We start from the raw sequence: 24304 nt of genomic DNA on the forward strand, positions 1-24304 counted from the left end.
ACCTTTCCCCCACTGATACAGAAGGAAAAGCAGTGGCTAGTGGGGGTCAGATGACCCCCTTGCCCTCTGCTCCCCCCCACTTTTTGTTTTAGCCTTCTGTCCCCCACCCCACCCCACCACTGACACCCCCCCACTCCCAGCTCCCCATAATCCCTGCCCCTCCCCTGCCTTTCCCCACAATGTCTGCCTCTTCCCACTGCTCCCCAATCCCTGACCCTCCCCCCATCCTTACTGTCAGATGCTGCTTGGGCTGTGTTCCCTCCTAGAGCACAGTTTATCAGGGGTGCTCATCAGGATCTGGGGGAATGTCTGTTCACCAGAGCACCCCAAGAGATGACAAGATCGAATGGTCACAAACTCTACCACGACTGATTCAGGCTGGACACAAGAAAGAACTTCTTTACTGTCCGAGCCCCCAAGGTTTGGAATAGACTGCCGCTGGAGGCGGTTCAAGCACCCACTTTGAATGCCTTCAAGACACATTTGCATGCTTATCTTGCTGGGATCCTATGATCCCTGCTGACTTCCTGCCCCTGGGGCAGGGGGCTGGACTCCATGATCCGCCAGGGTCCCTTCTAGCCCAAATGTCTATGAAATCTGTGAAGTGGAAGTGCAGCCCCTGCTGACCACGGAGCCATCTTGGCACTCCTGACTGGGCAGGCAGAGGCCATGCAGCCGTGTCAGCACTGCTGACTAGCCTGGCATGGTACACAGTTTCCAGGTACTCTGTGTTTAGGAAAGAATCCAGCCCATGCCAGAGCCATGCTGTGCCTGACAGTAAGGGGGGGAGGAAGTGGAATAGAAGCTGAGGAGGGCAAATAGAGGGCAGCTGAGGAAGGTCTGACTATGGCCCTGATCCAGGCTCAGGGCCAGAGTCAAAGCTATAGCAGCCGCCTGCCCCTCCCCCCACCCCTAAATGCCACTCTGTATGTGAATCTAAGACAAAGGGCTTTTTTCCCCTATGCTAACTGGAAGAAATAAAAATGTCATCTTAGATACAAATAAATAAGATATGTATTTCTGAAGAACAGGGAGTTGGTCTGCATTCTGAAAAAATTCAGAAACTTTCTCTTTTAAGCTTTGCTAATGGAGAACTATTTACTTGTTAAGGCCAGTTTCGATGGAATAAAGAAAGCAGAAACCAAGCCAGAGGACATAAAGACAGAGTTACAAAATAAATCTAAGGAGACTGAATAAAGAGTTATGTCATAGAATGCTGAAGACAAAAGAGCAGGATGCGACAGGACAGCAAGTAGAGAGGCAAACAGGATAGAACTGGGTCTTTTTCAGGAAGAAAAATGGAATATATGGTGACTTGGGAAATCTGTCTGTTTACAGCTTATACATTTTAGCTGAAAGTGCTGTATCAGCAAATGACTTGGTGTATACTGGGGTAAGCCATATGCTGCCTGAGCTGATCTGCCTATACTGCAGGTTAGGGATAAGGGAGAGTGGTTGAACCTTGAAGACTCCTATTGAAATCAAAGTAACTTGGGACATCTGCATAGGTTAAAACAGTTTTCTGCAGCTTCTCTGCAAAGGCCTGAGGTCAGAAAAATAGAAAATCTCTAATCACAAAGGGAGAAGAAATGGAGTCTGGGTCTTAAAAACCACAGAGCCTGAGGGACTGGGAGATGTAGGGAGGAAAAAAGAGGGAGAGAACACTCAAAATGGTCAGAGAGACAAATGACATTTGCACGGAACAGAAAAGCATTATTTCACAACACAGTCTTTTTAACTGTGGGACCAGCAGAGGAAGAAGGTAACAGGCTACATGGGAGGGAAACCATGATCAGGAACAGGGATCTAGACTAGTTTCTTATATATGAATACTTTACAATTAGTTCACCTCTTCAGGAACATCTGAAACCATTGTCAAGTATTTAGTTACAATAAGGAAAGGTAAGTAAATTGTAGGAGTGGTGGCAGTAGAAGGAAATCATCATCAAACATGAAGAGGAAATTAAAACAGAAAAGAATGTACTGAATGTCTATTTTGCTTTTAAGAAGTTAGAATTCTAGACAGAGAAGGATTTGTAGGAGGGGAATACAGTTTAGGACAAAAGAGAGATCCAAGATTTGACAGTTTGGCACTAAACAGTCTAATCGGAGGAAAAGAAATATTAGAATGAATTACAATTCAACTACCTTCCACATTTCAAACGTCACTGGGAACCATCACTCTCAACCTACCATGGCACATCTAGGGTACAATGTGTGACAGCAAGAGGCACTTGAGAACAGCTTAATTATGGGATTCATCCCTTTAGTGTAAATACTGATCCCTCCTATAATTTCAGTTTTATAGCGTAAACATCTTTTTCAAATACAAAGATGTTTCAACAATAAACGGACCAACACATGTGTGTGGAGAGTAAAATGAGTGTCATGTCTTAGAATGAGGAATATCTGAGAGAAATTGTAGCAACATAAAATACTGGGAATGACCCCTAGCAGTCTTTTTTCTCTAGTGCAATATTGGCAACAGACTCCTGTTTCTTACAATTATTTTACATTTATTTTAAATGAAGGACAGTAAATACCTTTACTTCTTCACATAGGTCTGTTAGGCGAGCTTCTACATCTATGTTCTCTGGAAAAATTAGAGTACATAAGCTTGAAATAACAAATTTTACCATATTAAAAACTATGTTTTTCAAGCAAACAACCTTCTCCCATTAAACAACACTGTCAAAGACAGTTTGATGCTGCTTAAAGAGCCACCATCAACTTGAAATATAATAAATTTCAAAACTCAAGTCAAAAGTTTTAACTGATTACATTAAACACTTATTTCCTGTGACATTTAAGTTCAATTTATAATTACATTTGCCTATTTTAAACCCTGCTTTAAAACCTATTACAACTTTTCCATTTATGTTCAAAAAATAGAAAAACTATGGCAAATGCATAATAGACTCTACACAGGTAAACTATGCATGATGTATGGTCAAGTGTACACACAAACACTTTTAAATGAGAAAAAATACAACAAACTATTAATAAGTTTAGACGTTATTTTAAACAATGGCTTTAGACAAAAGCATGATTTTTAAATTGATGGTGTCGCTTTAAAGTAAAGCCACATAACAGAATTAAATTGACATTTCTACTTTAACTAGTGAATTGCCCATCAAGAATGACAGGGGATGGGGGGGGCAGGCAGGGACAAAGTGCCGCCACCCACCAACCCACACCGCTGTTGCTTCCCAGGGGTGGGGAGGGGGTGGGGGAGCTTGCCCCACCGCCCCCTCCGCACGCCGCCACCGCCTCCAGTGCCGCTGGCCTTGCTCTCCCCCTGGCTTTGCTCCTTGGAGGCGGCGGAGTGCTGCCATGATGACATGGCTGGAGCAGGGGAGCAAAGCCAGCTGGCCTTACCTTCCCCCACCCCCCCCTCCGCACGCCGCCCCCGCCTCCAGTGCCGCTGGCCTTGCTCTCCCCCTGGCTTTGCTCCTTGGAGGCGGCGGAGTGCTGCCATGATGACATGGCTGGAGCAGGGGAGCAAAGCCAGCTGGCCTTACCGCCCCCCTCCCCCCCCCCGGTCATGGCAGTGCTCCACATTCTGATTGGTTGTTTCACTAACCAATCAGAGTGCTTCAAGAACGTTACAGACAGACAGACAGCCTAAGCTCTTTATTATATAAGAATGATTGTTCAAATTTTAAATTAAGACAAAAGCCACAATAATACAAATGTGTGTGTTCCTGGACATCTGCAGAACTTCAGCAGACCTCCATCCTGATGGATAAAACTATAGAATCCAGGACCAAGGACTGATTACATTTCTTATTTCAGAAAATAAGCAGGCTTTAAATGAAAAAGTATAAACACAAGAAAGTTAAACAACGAAGTGGTTCTTCTGAAGTCAACAAGACTGTTTGTATGCCTAATGCTATTATGGTGCAAAGTAGTTAAATAAACTCTATAAAATTTTTACTTTTCTCAATTATAGACCATTTCTAGACTCAAATGTTTTGATATCAGTAGCTTAATTTCATACATTAGTTGGCATATTTTAAAAGCGTATATAAAAATTATATTTGTATTTTGTGGCTTTTCTAAAGATTTTAAATATATATACACATATATCTCATATACATTTACAAACTTTGAATATTTAAAAACAAACGTTTTGTATAAAATGTTCAGAAATGCCTAATTAATTAAGGAGTCAGCCTCACTGAAAATGAACTCTCACACTTTAAATATATATTATAAAACTATTTCTTACAGTATCTGCCAAACTAAAATAACTGATAATATTATGTAATATCAGGTGACAGCTGTTATTTTTTTCCTTCTAAAGGAATTTAGGGGATGCTGGTAGAGTTAGATCATGCTAAGTACTGAAAATGATGAGAATGGTACAGGATCTACTTAAATAAAATAAGTTCACCACTAAATTCTAAGACCATTTAACAAAATAACTGGATCTTCCCATTATTTAAACTGTTTTAAAGTTTTTAAAGAGTACTCTAGTAAGAAATATGGTGTTAAATAAATTGCTGTTAAAAGAAAAATGAACAAAATTTGTTGTTTTAGTTCTTCATACTTAAGAAATACATTTTTTTTCAAAAAGACCAGTCCATTATCATCAATGTGTCAGTTTTGTGACACAGCAGCTCGAAATCAGGCTGCAAAATGTGTATGACATTTATGAAAATAAATTTCTGTTTTTTGTAAATTCTGATGTGCTATATTCTTCTACACTTATTCTCATTGGGGCAGTAGGAGTTATCTTGTTAAAAGTCAATATGAATATCTTTGGAATAAGATTTGTGTACATCTTTGGATTGAAGCATTCTCAGTAGTCCTAATGATTTATATTGACATGGGATAATTTATTTCCCCAGTTACTCTCAATATTCATCATACTGTCTTACAAAAAAATGGAATAGCAGAAAAAAAGAACCAATCTAGACAAACATTACTTGTTCTGCCATCTTCACTCACCTCACCTCTCCTGAGTAAGGGTGGCAGTCTAAATTCATGTTTGTATCCAGTTTGTATGGTTTAATTCAGGGGTGTTAAACATACAGCCTGCAAGCTAGATTCAGTCTATAGAGCCTTAAGATCTGGGTCATGAGTCTCAGACCAGCCCCATGTGCCACATGAGGTGCGCAGAACCAGTCGGGCATGCAGGTTGGACCTGGTGTCACAAGCACTGTATGCAGCACAGGTACTCAGTCCAGGGTGGGCACTGCTTGCACTGCCTGTGCCAGACAGGCCCTGAGCTCTGGCTCTGGGGCCAGTCTGGACTAGGCCACACCAGAGCTAGTACACAGGGCTGGTCTAGCAGAGTGCCACATGCAGCCCACACCCTGAACCCTCTGTGTGGTGTGTGACACTGGGCCCAGCCCATGTGTCACACCAGCTCTGCATGCCTGATGTCTGGACCAGATGCATGCACTGCAGGAGGAACGGGCTGGCAAGGGGTGTATTCTATATGAGGCCAAACCAGCCCTAGGTGCTAGCTCCAGTGTGTGGTCCCAGTCTGGGAATCAGACCAGCCCAATGACCTCATCCAGCCTGCTGGGCCAGATGAGTTTGACACCCCTGATTTAATTCCATTTTCTGAATCACTGAATCATCATACAAATCAAGGAAAAATGAGAAAATACATTATCTCATGGAAACATGGAAGTCAATACAACAAACCTTAAAGTATCTTGTAGAAAGAATTATAGGATATACTTAAGAACAACATATTTTCAGGGTAACAATGTATTTACCCAATTTATCTTGAAGTACTGGGTAAATATCTAGTTAAAAATAATCACATCATTTTAATTAGATCTTGCAAACAACAACAAATTGTCTAGTCCATGTAACTAAAAGTTTATTTACCTTTTGAGAAACCATGCTTTCAATTTGTAGAAATGCATAAAGTTGTCAGAAACTAGTAAAAACAGCATTTTTTAAATTCATATATTTCTATTGGCTAAATAAGTGCTAAAGAGAATTATTCTGAAAAAAGTTGCAAAATTCACATACACATTTTTAATTCTGGATATGGACACAAATATTCAATCTCCTGATTGAGGTAAAAAAGCTATAGGGTTTATTTATCATACTCAATACTGCAAGTTTACCCTACATGTGGAACTGCCATCTGGACTCACTTTATACAATAGCCAATCCTCTGAGAAAAAAGTGTGTTAATGGAAAAGTTTACAAATTATATTACTGCTATAATTTAATTCATCAAAGGTAACTTCAATCATCTGAGTAAATAAAGCATTCTTTATCAATAAGTTTTATCTTGCTATTTTACTTGATGCAATTATGGTGGTTCTGTTTTTAAAAACAGTAAGAAATAAACAGAAAAATAACCAGAAAAACGCCGTTATGTTTGATTTGGCTGATACCCTAAGAATTCTTTGCACTACCATGTAATAGACCTGGGTATGTTCTGTGCACCAGTCTGGCTCTCCCCATCGAAGTCTGTTTAGCATTATAACAACATTCTCTGGCCAATTAAGAAGCACTGCTGGCAGTTTCCAAAAGGGGAGACTATTCATTTAAATAGGAAGTGCTACAATTTAGGTCTTGAGTGTGCTTTGTTTAGAAGTAGGAAAATGAGTTTTGAGGTTCCAGTGAAGATATAAAAAATTCATCAGAGAGAAACACGAGTCTTGTCATTTAGAAATTTAAAGTTGTACCAATTAATTTCATTTTAGCCAGCTACATGATTCCAACTGTAACCATTTAAACCTTTCAGTCATTTCTGTTAGACAAAACAAAAAGTCACTAAACCAGTCATTACATCTAGATTCAACCCAGCCACAAGTATGCTCAACTCCACTGATTTCACCGGAATTTCATATACTTGCATCAGAGCCGAATATGATCCTTATATTTTCTGCTACTGTTTAAACATAAAGCAAAATTACTCTGTACTAATAATAAAATGCTAAGGGGTTATATCACCTGCTTTAAAAACATACCTAGATAGGCGTCTCTCTGGGTTCGTAGATATTTTCTTCTGAGAAGGCGTTCATAAAGGACCTGCATGCTGGCCTTGGCTAGTTATAGGGATTGCATACACATGACTAGTTACTACACTCTTTTTCCATCTGTGCTTTGTTATTATTTGCCTTAAAGTTAGTAAGAAAGCTTATTGCTAGCCTAGTAATTAGTGCAATTAAATCAGAACACTGAAGCAAAGATTTTAGTAAAGTTTCTAGCTTAGTTATTCATGATGTACATTAACATCTGCTTGAGAAATTTTCTAATTTATTTTTTAAACCAACATTGCTCAAATACTAATAAACAAACTTATTTAAGATGTTCAACAGTATTTTGTGCATTATGTTGTGAAGCCACTATATTTTTATAAATATATGGACATTTTTGCATGAATAAAAATGTACATCATAGAAGTAAGCGAAAGAAATGAAATAAAAAAGATAAAGACATTTAATTTAAATCAAAGGCTAGCGATTCTTTTTCTGAGATTTTAAAAGAATTTGAGAATTTTTCCCCAAATGTCTGTTTCAATCTCAGATATAGAATAGATTATACTGTGTAAAAACTGAAGGCAAATAGTTATATTTAGTGACAAAAATAATGTGCAGTTTGGTGCAAATCCAGTATTCCTTATTTTGGGATATTTGTAGAAATACAAATATCTGACTGTCTATCTACTGCTCCATTTAAAAGAAAATCATTTTTAGTTCTTACCTATCAGTACTGGTTATTTTCCATGAGAAAGAAAGCAATATTAGCACTGTTAGTAACTATATCAAAAGTATTAGTCACTTGTCACATACACATTCCAGATAGAGTATTTAACTGAAATAACTGAAAAAATTCATAAATGAGAAAACAAAAGATATTATCAAACTGTATTGAAAAGATTTAGAAAAAAAGTAAAACAAAGTGTAAGCAATAAATATATACTATATATAGTACAAAAATGAATGTTCAAATAATGAAATATTATTTTTACCATTTCTGTTCTAATTTGCATTATCTCAATGTAGGTTGAGATGCTGATTAAAGAGCTATTTCTCTAAATCTGGTGTCAGCAACATACAGCACGTGGGCCAAAGCCAGCCAGCGAAGATGTCTGATCCAGCCTACAGAGGTGCGATCTGACCCGGGGGATCAGTTTCATGGAGCTGTGCTGTGCTGCCCCTCCACTCCACAGCACTGCCCTCTTCTGAGGAGTCTGTTGCTTCCCTCTGTTTACCCCTGCTGCAGGAAATCTGGCAGCTGACTGGCTGGTGCAGGGAGGAGGAAGATATCTAGCCCACAGCCCTGGTGGTATAATAAACCTTCCACCTGTGCCAGCAAAAGGCTGCCAACCATGGTCTATGAGAAGCCCAATGAGATCCAAGGGAATTTTTCCACTGGCTTTAATGGGCTTTGGAGAATACAATATGGTTGTATTATATGTCTGTAAATAGTGTTCTCTCTGTTTTTATTGTGTATATTTTGCTTTATAATAATGTAGCTATAAGCATTATTAGTTGCCTCTGGTGAACAGAAAGCCTCAGATTCTGGTGCTACAAGTACTGTTGTAAGCAAAAAGTTTAACTAGAAAAAAAAAGGAACACTATATCAAATGTATTAATTCTGGGATATTCCTTCAGCGGATCACTTACACTTTTAAAATGTTGCCAATAGTTTTATATGACAAATTCATACTGATTATTTTCCTAAGTTAAGAGGCAAAATTAGTACAACTGGCAAAATTTACTCACAAAGTACAATGCATTTCAAAAGATTTCTTTACTTTAAAAGAAAAGAAATCTTTAACTTTCCTGGATGAAAAACAATGTCCTGGATAAAAAAAAACATAATGGCTCTTGAGAACATCACACCTCAGAATAGACTTAAATAACATTCCTGTATTTTATTAAAACATTTTCTTACAATAATTTTCAAAGCAACACCTGTGAAAGGTTGCTGATTCAAGCTCCAGTAAGAAGTTCTACATAGTCAACAGAATACATCTACCATCCCTTTGTATATATTTCTAATTATAGAATATTCTATGATGGTTTCATCATGCTAAGGAAACAGATGCTTTCAAAATTAATCTTACTTAAATTACTGTAAAGTTTTACACAATTTAACCATAGAATATTCAGACTGTTTTTCAGAAGTCTCAGGTAATTAATATTACCGTTTTTACTCAAATCCAAGATGGGTTTTTTCCCCATTTAACGTAAGGGGGAAAACCCTTCCTTTTGACTTTAAGTACAAGGTGGTGAGGAGAGCACCTGGCTGCTACAGCTCTGACTCCAGTCACTACCCAGATTCAGGTTAAAGCCGCAAGAGCTACCTCTCCCCACCTCTGCTCTCCTCCCTCCCCCGAGTTGTTGCTTACTCCCTACTAGCAGCTCTGTTCCAGCCCAGGGCTAGAACAACCATTTGTTCCATGCCCATATAAGGGCAGGGCTGGAGGTGGGAATGGAAGTGGAGGGTAAGCAGTGGTGGAGGGAATTGGAGGGGGAAGAAGATGCAGTAGGGAGCAGATGGCAGTGGCAGAACACAAGCAGTGGCAGCAGAGGTGGTAGTGGGGAGGAGGTGGCAGGGTGGCAGAGGTGGAGCACATGGTAGGGGGAAGAGGCAGCAGCAGGAGGCAGAGGTGCGGGGAGGAAGTAGTGGAGGAGAAGGCAACAGTAGTGCAGATACCACAGGAGGGTCAGGCACAGGAAGGTAAGTGGTGACAGGGGACAAACAGCAGGAGGCAAAAGTCAGGCCATTTGACTTCCCTGCTATCTGTCCCCTCACCACTGCTCATCTCAATGCAGCGGTGGGGGGAAGCATTTAAGATGACCCTCCAATAGTTTGATTTGACACATGGAAAATTATAACACTGATAAATCTTTCATGTCTAGAATCTTAATTATTGTACGGTCACCTGGCTTTGGGTAAATACGGTAATTGGTCAACTTTCTGAGACATGGTGCCTGAGCAGTTGAGGCAAATTGTAACAGCTGGAGGCCCTGCTTTGGACTCATGCTGCAGCTGCCCCCAGTTGACCCAGATGTAAATGAACACCTAGTCATCTAAGCTAGTGTCAAGGCAAGAAGGATATAATGCTAGCCACGTCACTCTGTGTGCTGCTGACTGTTGAAGCTGGCATGCCTTAACCATACTAGCCTGATGCTGAACACAGGGTAGGAATTCAGTTTGAATAGGTCAATTTAAGAATTTATAACAAACAATTGAATTAAAAGCTATTTCTTCTTCTTTGTCTTAAATTTCCAATTTTTTTTACCATAGTGTTCTTCTCAAATTGTGTTAGAAAATTTAGGTTAAAAAAATTAAAATTTACTATACACTATCATGTTTCCTTACAGCATACAGATGATTGTAGTATTTTGTTTAGATTAAGAAATTATTTCAAATGTTCTCATGATCAGATATACCAATTTGAGAAAAATCTTAAAATTAAGAGCTATAAAAAATAATTTACAAAAGGGTACAAGTCAGCTTGTTAAGCTGTAGTAAGCGTACTTTAAAAAAAAAATCTTGGACTATTAATAAACAATTTATTTCAGTTCCAGCAGTAAACAGATGTACAATATGTAGGTGGCATAAGATGAATTATATTTCAATCTCAGATGGGCTCTTCTAAGAAGCACAGCAATAGGGCAGAAAATAAAACAGCTTATTTTATTATATTTGACATACCCAGTTCAATTCGGTGAGAGCAAGGGAGCTCCTTTGTTATCATGATGAAATACCTATGTAACCCTTTGAATGCAAGTAGCAAACTGGCACAAAGTGTATAGTGGAAATTGTAGGCATGATTCAGGAAGGACTCTGCAATCACAAAACTGCAGCCCTAAAAAAGGATGCATGCAAATATTATTTTCAGACAAAAATCTTGCATTAACAGAAAAATTTTAAGAAGTTAGATCTCTAAATCCTTCCCTACCCTTTACTAATTCTTATCAGTCTTTCTGCAATTTTCTCAAGAGATCACACCCCAGCGAAGTTATGAACTAAATAATTTAAGCTTTCTATGTAAGAAATCTTGAAACATATAGCATAGCTTTTTGGAAGAGTTCTCCTTACCAATATCACTATGCATAGTAAAGGGCATAATGTTCACCCTTTTATTATCATTTTCTTAAAAGACATTTCCCAATAAAATATTTATTGTCCATCAAAAAAATGCTGATAGATCATGTTCTTACATCTGCTGATAACTGTTTTGTGTAGTTATTGCCAAAGACCACACTTTCAAGAGAAGGAATTACAGAGTCTCTGTTTTGTGCTGGTGCATTCCTATTCAGCCATGTAGTCTTCACTGGGCGAGGAAAGCTGCAAAAACAAATATGCACTTCATATAAATAGAATGAAAGGATGCAATTATGAGTGCATAAATACTATGATAAATTATTCTGGCAAACGTATCATAAATTCTTAAAGCACATATGTTCTTAAAAAAAGTCAGTGAGAATAAAAGCTATTCAGTATCCTTGACAGTGCAAATACACGGGACTGGCCATCTTTGTTCAATTAGCCCCAGTCTTGACACACAGTGGGTACTGAACATAAAAGGGAGAAGGCCCTTAAGAGGCTAGCTGAGAAGTGCAGAATGACTGCTCCTATGAGAGGCAAGACACCTTGATTGGTGGGAGATGAACATAAAACAGATGAGAAACAAGGGAAGAGGGGAGTAGAATACATCATGTAGGAGCAGTGTCAAAATACCTGACCAGATGTTTATAAGCAAGGTCCCTGGGCTGAAACCCAGAGGAGCTGGTAGACTTGGTTTCACCTACCAATCCCCTCTGAGGATAAGTAAAGATTGAGCAACTGTTGAGTCCTGCCCTGCAAAGGGCAGACCTGCTAGTGAGTGCTTTACTCAGAAGACAAGGATTGTTAAAAACCCAACTAGGAAGCTGAAATTGGATGGAAAACGTGAGTGAGAATGTGGATATGACCTAGCTGAAGGATCAAGTCGTGACTCAGACCACAGGGAAGCCTAAAGGAATAGTGTGAGATACGATACAAGATTCAGGTTTCTCCCACAGGAGATGCTGCAAGAAAGAGAACGTAATACAAAGAGTGTCAGCACACTTAATTGAAACATTTCAAATGCCTTTGAAACAGTTTAAGGGGCCAGCTGTCCAACATACAGTTCCTTCAAAATCTTCCAAAAGTAGCTGAAACACTTCAAAATATTGTAGTTACTTGTATATATCACACACAGTGTCCCCTGACCCTGCCAAAAAAATCTGTCCTCCATGACTGTGGTGTATGACTTAGACAGGGAAGCTGAATTTTTGTTTCGCTGGAATAGAAACAGAGAGCAATATAGAGTACAGTGTCTGGTTGCTTTTGGATGCCAAAATGGACAGCTGCTTTAAAGTATTTAAAGTAGTTAAGGGTTGGTACTGCTCTTGCAAGGGTCTGGGGCCTAGTCTTATGGCTGCCTTCCCACACAAGGAAGTTCGTCCTGCCATACTTCCTGGACACTATGTTTCCAGGAAGACGTACTGTACAGTAAGGCATGACTTCAGAAAAATCTTTTTTCCCCCTACTTTCTGCCTTCCAAAAACAAGGTGCATACCCCATTTGGGGGCATGTGATAGGCAAACAATGTGGCAGAAACCTCTTGAAATGACGTACTATTTTGGAGCTTTTTACTTTTTGTTACATTTGGATCAGGGAGGGAGAAAGGCTTGGGCTGAAGGGAGGGTAGAAGGAACTGGAGCTGTGTCAGACTCCCAACAGCAATTATAAAAAGGTATTATAAAAAGCACACACTGAACTAAACTGTATCCTCAAAATATTATTTTAAAATAATTTTGGATGGACTACATTAAGAATGGCTGAAGCCACAGGAAAGTTCATACCAAGTTTGGCATCTCTTTTCACATAAAGTTGAGATAAAGTTAAATAGGTTCATTCACTTGCCGCTTTAAGAACCAATGATGGGTAATTATGCGTACAGCAAACTGAGACGGAAAAACCCAGGGCCTACTAGAGTTAAATCGATCCTGGAAGAATTTCTCCTGAGAAAGGGAATGTCTCTACAACTTACCCTTCTTAGAGAAGCCACAACACAGTCCTCCAGTATCTCTGCTTCTGCTCCTGATTCCTCCCTCCCCGGGAGACTGTGTGTCACTTTCTGGACTCTACTACTCCAGCCGAGTAGGGAGCAGAACATGCCCCCTTCACAATCCCCACACTGTGCTGAAGGAAGACACAAGCTGACTATAAGCAGTCTAGGTCAGCCAACCAGACGGCCTGTGCACTGCTGCCATCTGTCACCAGGTACACTTAGGGAGCCTGCAGAGCACGCTAAGATGTGAGCACAGGGACACCCTGGCTATGCAGCACCAGCACTGCAAGCTCTCTTCTCTTCAGGGGCTCAGCATTAGAATATCTGTTCAGATATTCTGTTCATCTGTTCATGTCTCCTAGTAAGTTTTTCTGAACATGTGCATACAGCCTAAGACTTACTCAGAAGCAGTTCTAAGAGAGGAGATGGAGGTGGCATTGAACATATGAGAAGATTTGGGAGGAACATAAAAAAATATGCTATTGGGAAAGCAATTAAGTTACAAAATCAATGCTTTTTTGAGATTTCTCCCCTCCTCACTTTATATTTGCAAGAAGATGATCCAGGGAAGGAGTCTGAAAACTATTTAGTGATAAATTTAAGAAAGAGTTAATGAATCTCAAGCTAGGCAGAAGGCATGGCAGGGCGGCACCTTATAGCCTAGAAACTTAATGTTTAAGAAAAAACAGGAATGAGCAGTGGAGTATTTTTATTTTAAATCAGAAAATGAAACTCCTCAAACAATTTAATTTACTTTTCAAGAAAGGCAGAAAAAGTGGCATTTACAGATGCTGCTGCTTTTATCGCAGTGACAAGTACCACGAGAAAGAAGAGCAGTGCACCAAGAACAGCAAGCACAGTAACTGCAAGTATACTAACAGCATCTACTGCAGGCATCTTCCCTTATCCTTGGACCAATAACCATACCAGTAATTGGTTTTCAATGCAGAAGAGAAAGTTTCTTCTCCTTCCAGTAACTCACCACTACCCGACCATCTGTCCCCTTTCTCTTACTAGTCTGTAACACAAAGTGGTGTATTGCAAAAGCAAGCACAAAGATGATACTAAAATTATATTTATCTTCTTACAGAACTATAAAATGAACATCAACAGTGATTGGAGCTAGTTTCTGATTAAATACAATAGCTGAGCCACGTTATTAAAAGCACAAGAGATGTAGTTGCTTTGGAAACAGAATGTGAAGACACAACATGGAGCCTTTTGGATCCATGCTGCAGAGCCATGCCTTTGGTGGCATAGAGCCTCTCTCTGCCCGTACCACAGACATTGGCCTGGAGTAAGGCAGGGGGGAATTCTTCCTGCACATACCACCTGCTGTTCCAGCAGAGTGCAGCTTTCACCACACTGCACAGCACTGCACTGCAGATAAGAGGCAGGGAGAAGCAGCAGTAGCAGCCAGGTCCTAATGCCCAGGCATCTCCACCCGAAACTGGGTCATTCAGCTACCCCCAGCCAGAAGATGTTTTTAACCTCTGGATCAAAATATTGCACTGAAATTCAGTAATGCAGGTTCAGTTCCAAGCTGTGTCAAAAATTTCTGTCAGAATTTGAATGAGTCACTCTCTCTCCCTCCCATTCTGACCTTTGTACTGTGAGAGAAAATAACAATGGATAACAGATTATAAGATCTTTGTGGCAGAGACTGTCCAAAATATGAGTGCATAACAACTACAAAAGAATCACTCTTATTTAGGATATATAGAAAATACAAATAGAAATAAAGCCTGCCATTATCATTTCTGTCAAGTATGATCCTGCTGAAGGGCTATACAGCCTTTGTTTACTGACCCCATCTCTCTCCTGCAAAACAAAACTGGAATGCAAGACTTCATCCAGCTTTTTGTGTAAACAAAAACAAACACTTGAAATCCAAATCTTTTAAAGTACAATATACATCATGCAAGCTTCATTCTTTCTGAAATTCTCAACAACTAAACCCAGTATTTTCACTGCATTGTATTAAGGGGCTATTACCTTATCAATGGCTGGTGTAGGGCAACCAAAGAGGCATGGACTATAACAGATATGACAGAGAGGTGGAAGTAATCAAACATAACATTGACATAGTGATGAAGGCCCCAGTGTATATTAAAGTGCAACTTTAATGTTCGGCTACTAATTAGCTGCAGCATGCTCATGTCGTCTGGCCTAAAAAAAAACAAAAAAAATCAAACCAATATGTGTAATTACTTCAAAAATTGTGACTGTACTTAAGTAATAAAATAAGGAGTGCAACACACAACTAAAATTATGTAAAACAAGTTCATCTGAAGACCAGTATCACAAACTGTACAATAAAAGACTCTAAATACTGGTTTAACATTATGGAATGTACAGACATCATCTACACCTCTACTAGGAAACACTGGGATGAATTTGCAAACAATAATAAAATCTCCTAAAATCTATAACTGAAGTCTACAACTATACTGCCTAGATTTTTTAACCCCCAACAAATTTCTAATGAATATCTCAAATATTCTACAACAATATATATTTTATGTATGATATAGTTTTAAATTCTCCATGTAAGAGTAGTTATCAAGAATTTTAGTGCTCTAAGAATATCTGTATTATACTTAAACTTACGAATAATCTGTATCTGTGAAGTGCAGATCTAAAGTTAAAAGGAAATTCATTTCATTAAGGGATTCTTCAATCTGAAAAGGAGTTATAAAAACATGACATGTGTGTCCATTATTTTTAGCATGGCAAATTATCCCTAAAGACACTGAAATATCTGAATAATTCTCTTTATTTGAATGACAGATTACCTTCTTTTCATCTAACAGCATCTTAACTTTGAAGATCATAACATCATTCACAGAAACCTCCTCATTTTTGTAAAGAATCTGAAATGTTTTACTGCAAACTATGTTGTCATGGACTGATGCTGGAAAGGCAAGATCAGCACCTGAAAATACAAACATAAGTAACAGAAAAGCATTAACAGATTGGCCTGTGAATCTGAAAAGCTTGTGGTTCCTGACTCTAAGCAGTCCACAGGGTGGGGCTGCCCTGAAGCTACAGACCTTAAAAACCAAACCATAGCGGACACTCAGTGAACCTTGCAAGTTTCACCGCTGCTATTAGAACTATGACACAGAATGTCAATTTCAGTCAATAACTCACAGCATCTACAGGGCATGTTTTGTTTTAGAATTTTTTCAAGATACATTGCTTGGCTTTATTCTGAAATGGAATTAAAATATTTCAGAATATTGAAATTTCCTATGAACCAGAAAAGATAAACTTCAGTCGGTTCTACCTTTCATCTTCAACCTGCAAAATAAAAATGGATCAGTCCTCTCACCATCCTGAGAGAGTACAGAAAAACTCACATTTTACAGATGGAAAAATCATGTTAGACAGGCGAAATGACTTGTCAAAAGCCACTACGGAAATCAGGGGATAACCCAGAATTAAAATGAAGGCGTCTCATAGCTTCTGGTCCTTTACACATCATACTGCCCATGTTGCCTCCACCTGTAGAGTCTGAGTGCAGTATACAACCTGATCCATAATCTTGAAAAAACAGCAAAAAAGGCAGCATTACCAGGGGGTAATTTTCTACTGTCAGTGACCACATAATCCCATTTTTGTGCACAGCTGCACAATTCTTGTTTCTTTTATAGGCTCCAACCATCCAGAATGCTTTAAGACAATGACACTTAGGGTGCTTTGAGCTAACACGAATGTGGGAGTGGGAGAGAACAGGCATTCTCGAGGAAGACTAAGAGTGAAAAAAGAAAAGTTAACACATGAACAAACGTGCACATCTTTGGGAAAAGTTGTATCTATTTGAATTTGCCAAAAAATTGGAATTTGTTATTAAGCAGCGATGTGCTGAAGTAGGGATATGACATGAAACGCATCAAGTCTTCCAAGCGCTCACACCGACTTGTGTGAAGTGGCTGCTTCTCCCCATTTAATTATTTTAAAAAACAAAACAACAAAAACAAACCCAAAGAACTACAATTAGAAGGGAGGCCCATTATCTTTATCTATCTTCTACTGATGGTGAGAATCTTCACAAGACACCAGATTAGTACACTTATATGACCTACAGTCTCTCTCAACAAGCCATTCCTCAGCTTTAGAGCCATACAAGAGGGTTAGTTCCTAATAGCTAGTATTTAGCCTCATTGTGAAGGAACTGAAAAGACCAGCTAGGGAGTCACTAAACAAAATCAATGAGGAATTTCTTTATTCTTGTACAGTAGAAATAGATATCCCTTATCTGATTAATCTAATCCACAAAATAAGCATTTTTCTCACGAAAGAGCGACTGAGCTGAGCCACTGTGCATTTTTCAGGTTAAGATGGTATATAATATTTAGAGAATTTCAAGGTACATATGACTGTACCCTTCTAACATCTAAGTCACAAGAAGAGGGCAAGCAGTGGAAGGCTAGAGATGCAACTGGCTACGAGAGCTGGAGGTAGACAGCCTGCTACACCATGTCCAGCCACGAACACGTGTCACTATTCCTATATAATAAAGGACTTACCAATCAGAGTGCAGTGCGCTGCCATGACAGCAGGTACGGAGGGGACTGAGCGGGGAGCAGGGGCAAGGCCAGCAGCACTGGAGGCAGCAGTGGCACAGCGTGCTAGAGGAGGGGGAGGGAGGGGATGGTGCAGCAAGCTCCCCACCCCCAACGAGGCAGCAGTGGTGCAGGGTGGTGGGTGGCAGTGCTCCGTCCTCATTCTTGATGGGCAATTGGCTAGTTCTATATAACCAGTGAAGAACAAAGAGTGGTGAAGAAAGATATGGAAATGAGGTGCATGGGAAGAACTGAGGAGGACTGAAAAGGGATTCCTGGTAAGAGAAGTGGAAGCAGGAGACTGAAATTGAGAGAGCAGTCTGGGGAGAGAGACTCCAACTGGGAACTGGGAAAGGAAGATGCACACAGAAAGAGAAATCTGGAGAGGGGAAACACAAGATTTGCCAGGCATAGAGATAGAGACTGGAATGAGAAATTTAAGGACTGGGGCTGTGCCTAGATAGTTAAGGAGAATGGACTGTGACATAGAACTAGGCAAGGGGAAGAGGCAAGACCTGGGATACATTGTAGGGGAACACACACGAGTCTGACTGAGACCACACTCCTCTCCAGAGCCTGAAATGGAACCCAAGATTGTCTCACTGTTTTTCCGCTGGTGGTGTATGCATCAATCCTCCCCAGTTCTAGTTCACAGAGAAGACAACTTACTACTGTTATCAGTTATTCAATAGTGTAAGTGGCAGAAGTCTGTGGTAGACATAAATAGGGATCTACACAATACACAAATTGAGGAGGCAGGCAGTCGATTTTTTGGGCAGATCATGGGGCCAGCCATCATTTTCACTGACTTATCATGGCACAAGCCTGTAATTGGCCAATGGCCCCAGCAGTCCCTTCCTTTCCTGCAGATTAGCAGATGGCCGGAACCATAGCTTAATTACCCTGCTTAAGCCCACCCAAGCCATTATTAGGCAATCTAAGCATTTAATTAAACTCTAAACTGCCATGTCTTATTAAATTAAAGCTATGCACAACATGAACTAATATCACAACTATACTTTATTAAAGAACAGTGTAAAAAGGAGTTTACTTAATGCTAACCTTGAGACAGGCAATTCATGCTAGTGGTTAAATGCTAGCATGCAGCATCCAGCAGCAGTTGCTGCTGACATTCTCTCTCTGCAGAATGAACATTTGTCCATACACTGAAATGGCACACTCAGCATTCACTGAGTTTTTTGGAATGGTAAGGCAGCATTTTGTCAGGCTGTACAGATCTGGAAACCAGTCATAGACAGAGTCCCAAAATACAGGCAGAAGCACTCTTCACATAAGCCACACATTTGTTATTGTTGTTTCTGCCATCCAGGGGTTGATTTCAGTAGCTGAGAGTCACAACTCAGAACAGGCACCTGGTCGGGGACCAAAATAAGAAAAGTACTAATGAAGGAGGCAGCTGTCTGTCTGAACTGCAGTGGCAGTGACGGATTGCACCTGTAGTAATATTTCAGCTTCACAGGTCCCTTTCTCTTCTGGTTTTCATGCTGACATCTTGACAGTTTTTGTGATGCCATGTCTTCAACACAACTTATCAAATGCATCAGCTTGTGGTGTGCATAGTAGATCACAACCTGCCGGCCTTCAAACCTCATCTGAAATTCCATGAACTGGGAGGCATTTTCTGGCAAACTTCACTTGATCTTGAATGTCTCCCTGTTCCAGGAGATCACAAAGCTTAAGCATGCACTGTGTGCCAGGTGTGATTTCTAGCTTCTTGCTTGCAAACTGCTGGTAGTACAGCATATGCTCAGCATGGTACGGACAGCACTAAACCATGACTTCCATCTTGTGAGCACAGGCTCTAGTGACAGCAACAACACAGTCGCATGCAAATCTTCACTTTGAGTGGCGAGGGACTTCTCATACCAGACCTTAGTTGACCAGCTGTAGTTGACATTTACCTTCACTATGGTCTGAGATACGGTAGAAAAATTGACAGACATGAGGTGGACCAGCTCTGTTTGAAAAACAGGCTGGTCCAGGTCTGTTCAGCTCCCAGGTACAAATAAAACGTGCAGCACATAATTATCTTGAGGGTCAGTGGCTTCATCAGCCACAATGGAGAAGGATTCATATTCTGCCAATGCAGACTATATTTGCAAGGCAATCACTGCAGGGAGACAGTCTTGGTGAAGCTTGTTCGCACACAAGAAAACTGCCAGCATTTGAAACATTTTGGTTCAGGTAGTCCCTTCACCTTGGGTGATCAAGTTTTTCCAGTGAAATGTTTACGACCTGCAAAAGCCTCTGTGAGGGAAAATGCCACCTCTCGCCTTGCCAAGCTGTTTTCTGTGGTCCTTTTAAAGAGCGATGACATGGTCGCTTGTTTCTTGCTCTGAAGTTCAGCCTCTAAAGCAGGCTTTTGCTTCATATGCACCTAGGACTCTAAGGCCACATCTACATGTGCAGGGTCATGAGTCTGCAAAAGCACAAATCTGTGCTGTTACTTTATGCCACAGTGCACCCCCCTGCACATACACTTTGGTGAGAGGCAGACTGTCCCACTTCGGGCAAACTGCCCTTTCCGCATTCCTCCTGGTTCCTGGCATGTTGGAGCAGCTGGGGCACAAATTAAACAGTAGAGATGCTCTGGCCAGCAGCTAGAGCATCTCTCCAGCAGCCAGAGCAGCTCTCTGGAACACCAAACTTCCATTTGTTCCGGTGCATGCTATTGTAGCATCCACCATGCCACTTTATTTCTCAGCAGTGTTTTTTTGCTACAGGGAAATCTTGGTAGCAAATTTTGTCCCCACACTGCAAACCTGCAGCACAAGGCATGTTTTAACATTACAGACATGCAGTTTGTAGCACCGCAAAGAGGTTTGTGGCACAAGAAGCTGCACATGCATGCATATCTGGACACTGCCTACATGTTGAGCTACACTGGTTTTCCTCAACACTTCCAGAGTCACACTGCAGGTCGTACAGAACAGTCTGCCCCCAGCTGCATGCGAGGTCCCTGCAGGATACTGCCGTACACAGTCCAGAGCTGAAACATATCTGGCTCTCTTGTAAGATTTCTTCTCAGTGTTCATCCCTGCTCAATCCTCCTCAGGCTGCAGCATGCTGCAGCAGCATGCCTCTGGCTGCTTAAAAGATGGCACCAAAACCCTCTTGCTTCCCTGATTGGCCCTGGACTGGCTCCTGTACTGAGTCTATGTCACGGGCTCAGCCTCTCATCTGCTCCCTCTTTCTCCCTTCCCCTCATGGTTAAAGGCTGCAGGCCTTCCCAACCTTTTCTCTGCTTGCTAGTAATTTTTTTTGTCCCTGCAGTGAACCCACCAAAATTACAGAGCCTGCCATTTTTCGCAGAAAACACCTGTTTTCAAATTTTCTGCAAAAAATGCAAAAACAATCACAATTTTGGTAGGTCCCTAGATATAAAGCTTTGAGCTCTGATGATGAACTATGCAAATGACTGACAGACGATGAAAGAAACGAATCCTGTGTAAAAACAGTATATGGCCAAGTAATTGAAGATTACAACACAATGCATATGTGGAAGGGAATTTATTTAACACCACTTCGGCATTTTTAATACTGCATTTTCTAATGCAAGTGCTTTACTTTGCAAACATAATGTTAACTAAGTGCATACTAAAAGATGTAGAGGCAGTCCTCAACTTACAACGTTTCGAGTTACAATGTTTCGCACTTACAACGTTTATAGATTAACACCATTTCAACTTTACAACACCAGTTTCGACTTACAACGCTTGATCCGATGCAATGCCATGCCAGCTAACAAGTTCGCTGTGTCACTCATCTCCCTGGAGAACATCTGTCCAAACTTCCTTGGACACTTTCTTTAAGAAAGCAGACAAGGCTCCAGAAAAACCTGCAGCCAAGACTCCTGAGAAGAATCCAGCCAAGAACCCATCAAAAAGTCTAACCAAGAGCCCTTCCAAAAGTCCAGCAAAGTCACCTCAAAGAAGTTCTTCCAAATCAATACAATTGCTGTTTACAATATTAATATATTAATGTAGCTATATTATTAATCTATAATTGACTGAGTACACAATTCTGGGGTATTTTTGGTGAAAAAAGGGTAGTGGGCCTTGGTTCAAGAACCAATCCCCGATTTATAACATTGTTTCTTAAGAGAAAATTGGTTCCGAGTTGCAACGTTTCACCTTAAGATGCGTTTTTCAGGAACCTATTGTGTCCTAAGTCCAAGGACTGCCTGTATAGCATAAGAGCTGGGATATATGCATTGAATTATAAAAATATCACTGTTACTTTATGAAAAGTAACTGAAGTCTGCTTCAAATCATATCATGCATTAAAAAGAAATATTTATCTATATGAAGACATTAAAAATTAGAAAATATGTAGTTATTTACAGGACACCATTAAAAGAGTTATGAGTATGGGCAAGTTGGTTCCTGTGTCCCACTACTGTACTGTTAGATTCTTGATTTTCAAGATTTACCCCTAAGTTGATACATTTCCTTTCACTAAAACATTTTAATAGATGGCACTATAAAAATAGATGACTATTCTTCAAACAAATGGACTGCAAATCATGTGTCATAATATATGCTTTTTAAATCATGGTTCTACTCAGAATTAGTTTTAAGGCAGTTACGGTAAATAAGTCTCTCAGTGACTCTACTTTAAATATGCTTAGTTTACAAGCAGAATTTTTTTTTCACTTAGCAACTCTGAAAACTCTGATAGCAGCAATCAAAATGGTTAATTTGCTTCTTGAATGTCTCCCCCCCCACTTCCAGTGTTCTAGGATGTGCAAACACCACAAAGTTAGAAAAGTGTTAATGGGCTGCTGGGGACCTAATCAGTGCTGCCCACTGTCATAAGGTATCAGATATTCAAGTTAGCTTCAAAGGGGTCACCATACCCTGCCTAACTTCAGACTAATATGATTAACTACTCTCTAGATAGTTGAGGGAAGAGGAAAAAAGTACAGCCCTGTTCAGTTGGTGGCTGGCAGGGATGGGGCACCATACTTTAGCAGCAGCAAGGAAATTCTACAGTCCTTTTTTTGTGAATAATTGTTAAAGATAAACAAGCTCCATGTGTAACCAAGGTATTTCGCAGCTCACCCAAAACCAATTTTATTCTTGGTTGTTTTTTTTTAATTTAGGAAAAGCAGAATGTGAAGCACTGTTAATGTACAGCAAGTCAAATTCTGCACCTAACCATTTTGGCAGGTTATCCTCTTAATAAACAGGACCAGATTAAACCTTATCACTGGAAAAGTTCCTGTACTTACCAGTAGCACGTAACAAGCTAGCTTCTAATTTGTGTGGAATTCTTGGAGGAATTTTCATAGATGCACGAATCTGGTAAAAACTGAAGTAAAAGAAAAAGAATGTGTAAAATGTTAAGATAAACAGCATCTTTCTATATCAATATACAAAGGACACATTGTAATGAAACTATTTTCCCTCTAATGACCTCCTCCTCTAAATTCTACACTTTCAAAAAAAGAAGAGGATTTCCAGGCTTAAATTAAGCTATCTCCCCTTTCCACTCTAATTGCTTATTGGTAATAATTTTGTATTAGTTTCATACCATTCCAGGTGATGAACAGCCTGCTAATCTGGCATGTGTCTGCCTGGAAACTGAGTCTATCTACAATCCAATCTGGTGAGTTTCCTACCAACTTTTCAGACCAAATTTCTTGTGTTCCATACAGCCTGGAGACAACCCATTTAGCGGAAGAGTCTGAGTTCAGGGTTGGCGAAGCTCAGTCTTACCCTGTTCACAAGCATCAGTTTCAACTGCATCAATTCATTGCACCAGTGCAGGCAAAGTGCTTGGTGGAATACAGGCATCCAGTTTGTGAAGTGCACTTGTAGCCATCGTGGCTTGTAAAGGATGGTGCCACTGTTGTAGGGGCCTGTCTTTGGGAGGGCAGGATGCCAGAAATTCTTAAGTATGCAATTATACATTCCCTACTCAAAAAAAAAATCTCTTCACGCCGACTCCCCAGCCAGCTACCACCCCATTTCCAACCTCCCTTTTGGGGGAACTTCACTGAATGAGTGGTCACATGACAGCTCCAGGCACATATGGACACTTTCACATTCCTTGACCCCTTCAGTCAGGCTTTCAACCTGGATGTAGCACAGACTGTACGTCTAGCCTTGGTCAATGATCTTCATGTGAAGATCAAAAGGCGAAACTGTACCCTATTGTTCCTATTAGATTTTTCAGAGACCTTTGATATTGTTGACCATGAAGTATTGATAACAGGTTTACATGATTTCATGGGTATTTGTAGGAATGCTCTTAATTGATTCCACTCCTTCCTAGCAGGGAAGTCACAGAAGGTAGCGATGGGCAAAGGAACTATCCTGTGGGATCACTCAGGGTTCTATCCTGTCACCCCTCTTATTTAATGTGTACCTGGGTCCCCAGGACAAAACCATGCAGATATCTGGAACCCTAAGTTCAGCTGAGAGTAACCTCCTGCAAGGTTGATCTGCATGCCAAGTTCATTTGTTGAAAATATGTGGGAAGATATTCTTGGTAGCTGCTTCTCAGCTTTGGAACTCTTTCCTTTTTGAGGACTGTCAGAGTCCAAGCCTGGAATCTTCTGAAAACATTACAAGACCTTATTGGGCAGGCTTTTAGCAAACAGGGTTAAGTTTTGGCAAAGTATCACTTACACGAGATACTCTTATACTTCTCCCTAGTCATATGGCTAAGTTGC

General features: G+C 40.2%; 1 protein-coding gene across 4 annotated transcripts in view; it reads right to left on the bottom strand.

Annotated features, from left to right (window-relative positions):
• The window catches only part of FAM135A (family with sequence similarity 135 member A), a 192285-nt gene that overhangs the window by 89624 nt on the left and 78357 nt on the right, over positions 1-24304 (bottom strand). For 2 of the 4 annotated variants that reach the window (XM_019520495.1, XM_019520498.1), the window contains exons 4-11: positions 22859-22938; positions 15832-15971; positions 15647-15717; positions 15032-15205; positions 11160-11286; positions 10651-10804; positions 6948-7025; positions 2544-2593 (exon numbers count right to left, since the gene is read on the bottom strand). In XM_019520495.1, the coding sequence (XP_019376040.1) occupies positions 2544-2593; positions 6948-7025; positions 10651-10804; positions 11160-11286; positions 15032-15205; positions 15647-15717; positions 15832-15971; positions 22859-22938 (874 nt within the window). The remainder of the gene's footprint in view (positions 1-2543; positions 2594-6947; positions 7026-10650; positions 10805-11159; positions 11287-15031; positions 15206-15646; positions 15718-15831; positions 15972-22858; positions 22939-24304) is intronic. The other 2 variants (XM_019520497.1, XM_019520496.1) reach the window with 2 other exon arrangements.

Source organism: Gavialis gangeticus, unplaced genomic scaffold (genome assembly GCF_001723915.1).
Source record: "Gavialis gangeticus isolate Ggan-Ray unplaced genomic scaffold, GavGan_comp1, whole genome shotgun sequence".
Taxonomy (NCBI): domain Eukaryota; kingdom Metazoa; phylum Chordata; order Crocodylia; family Gavialidae; genus Gavialis; species Gavialis gangeticus.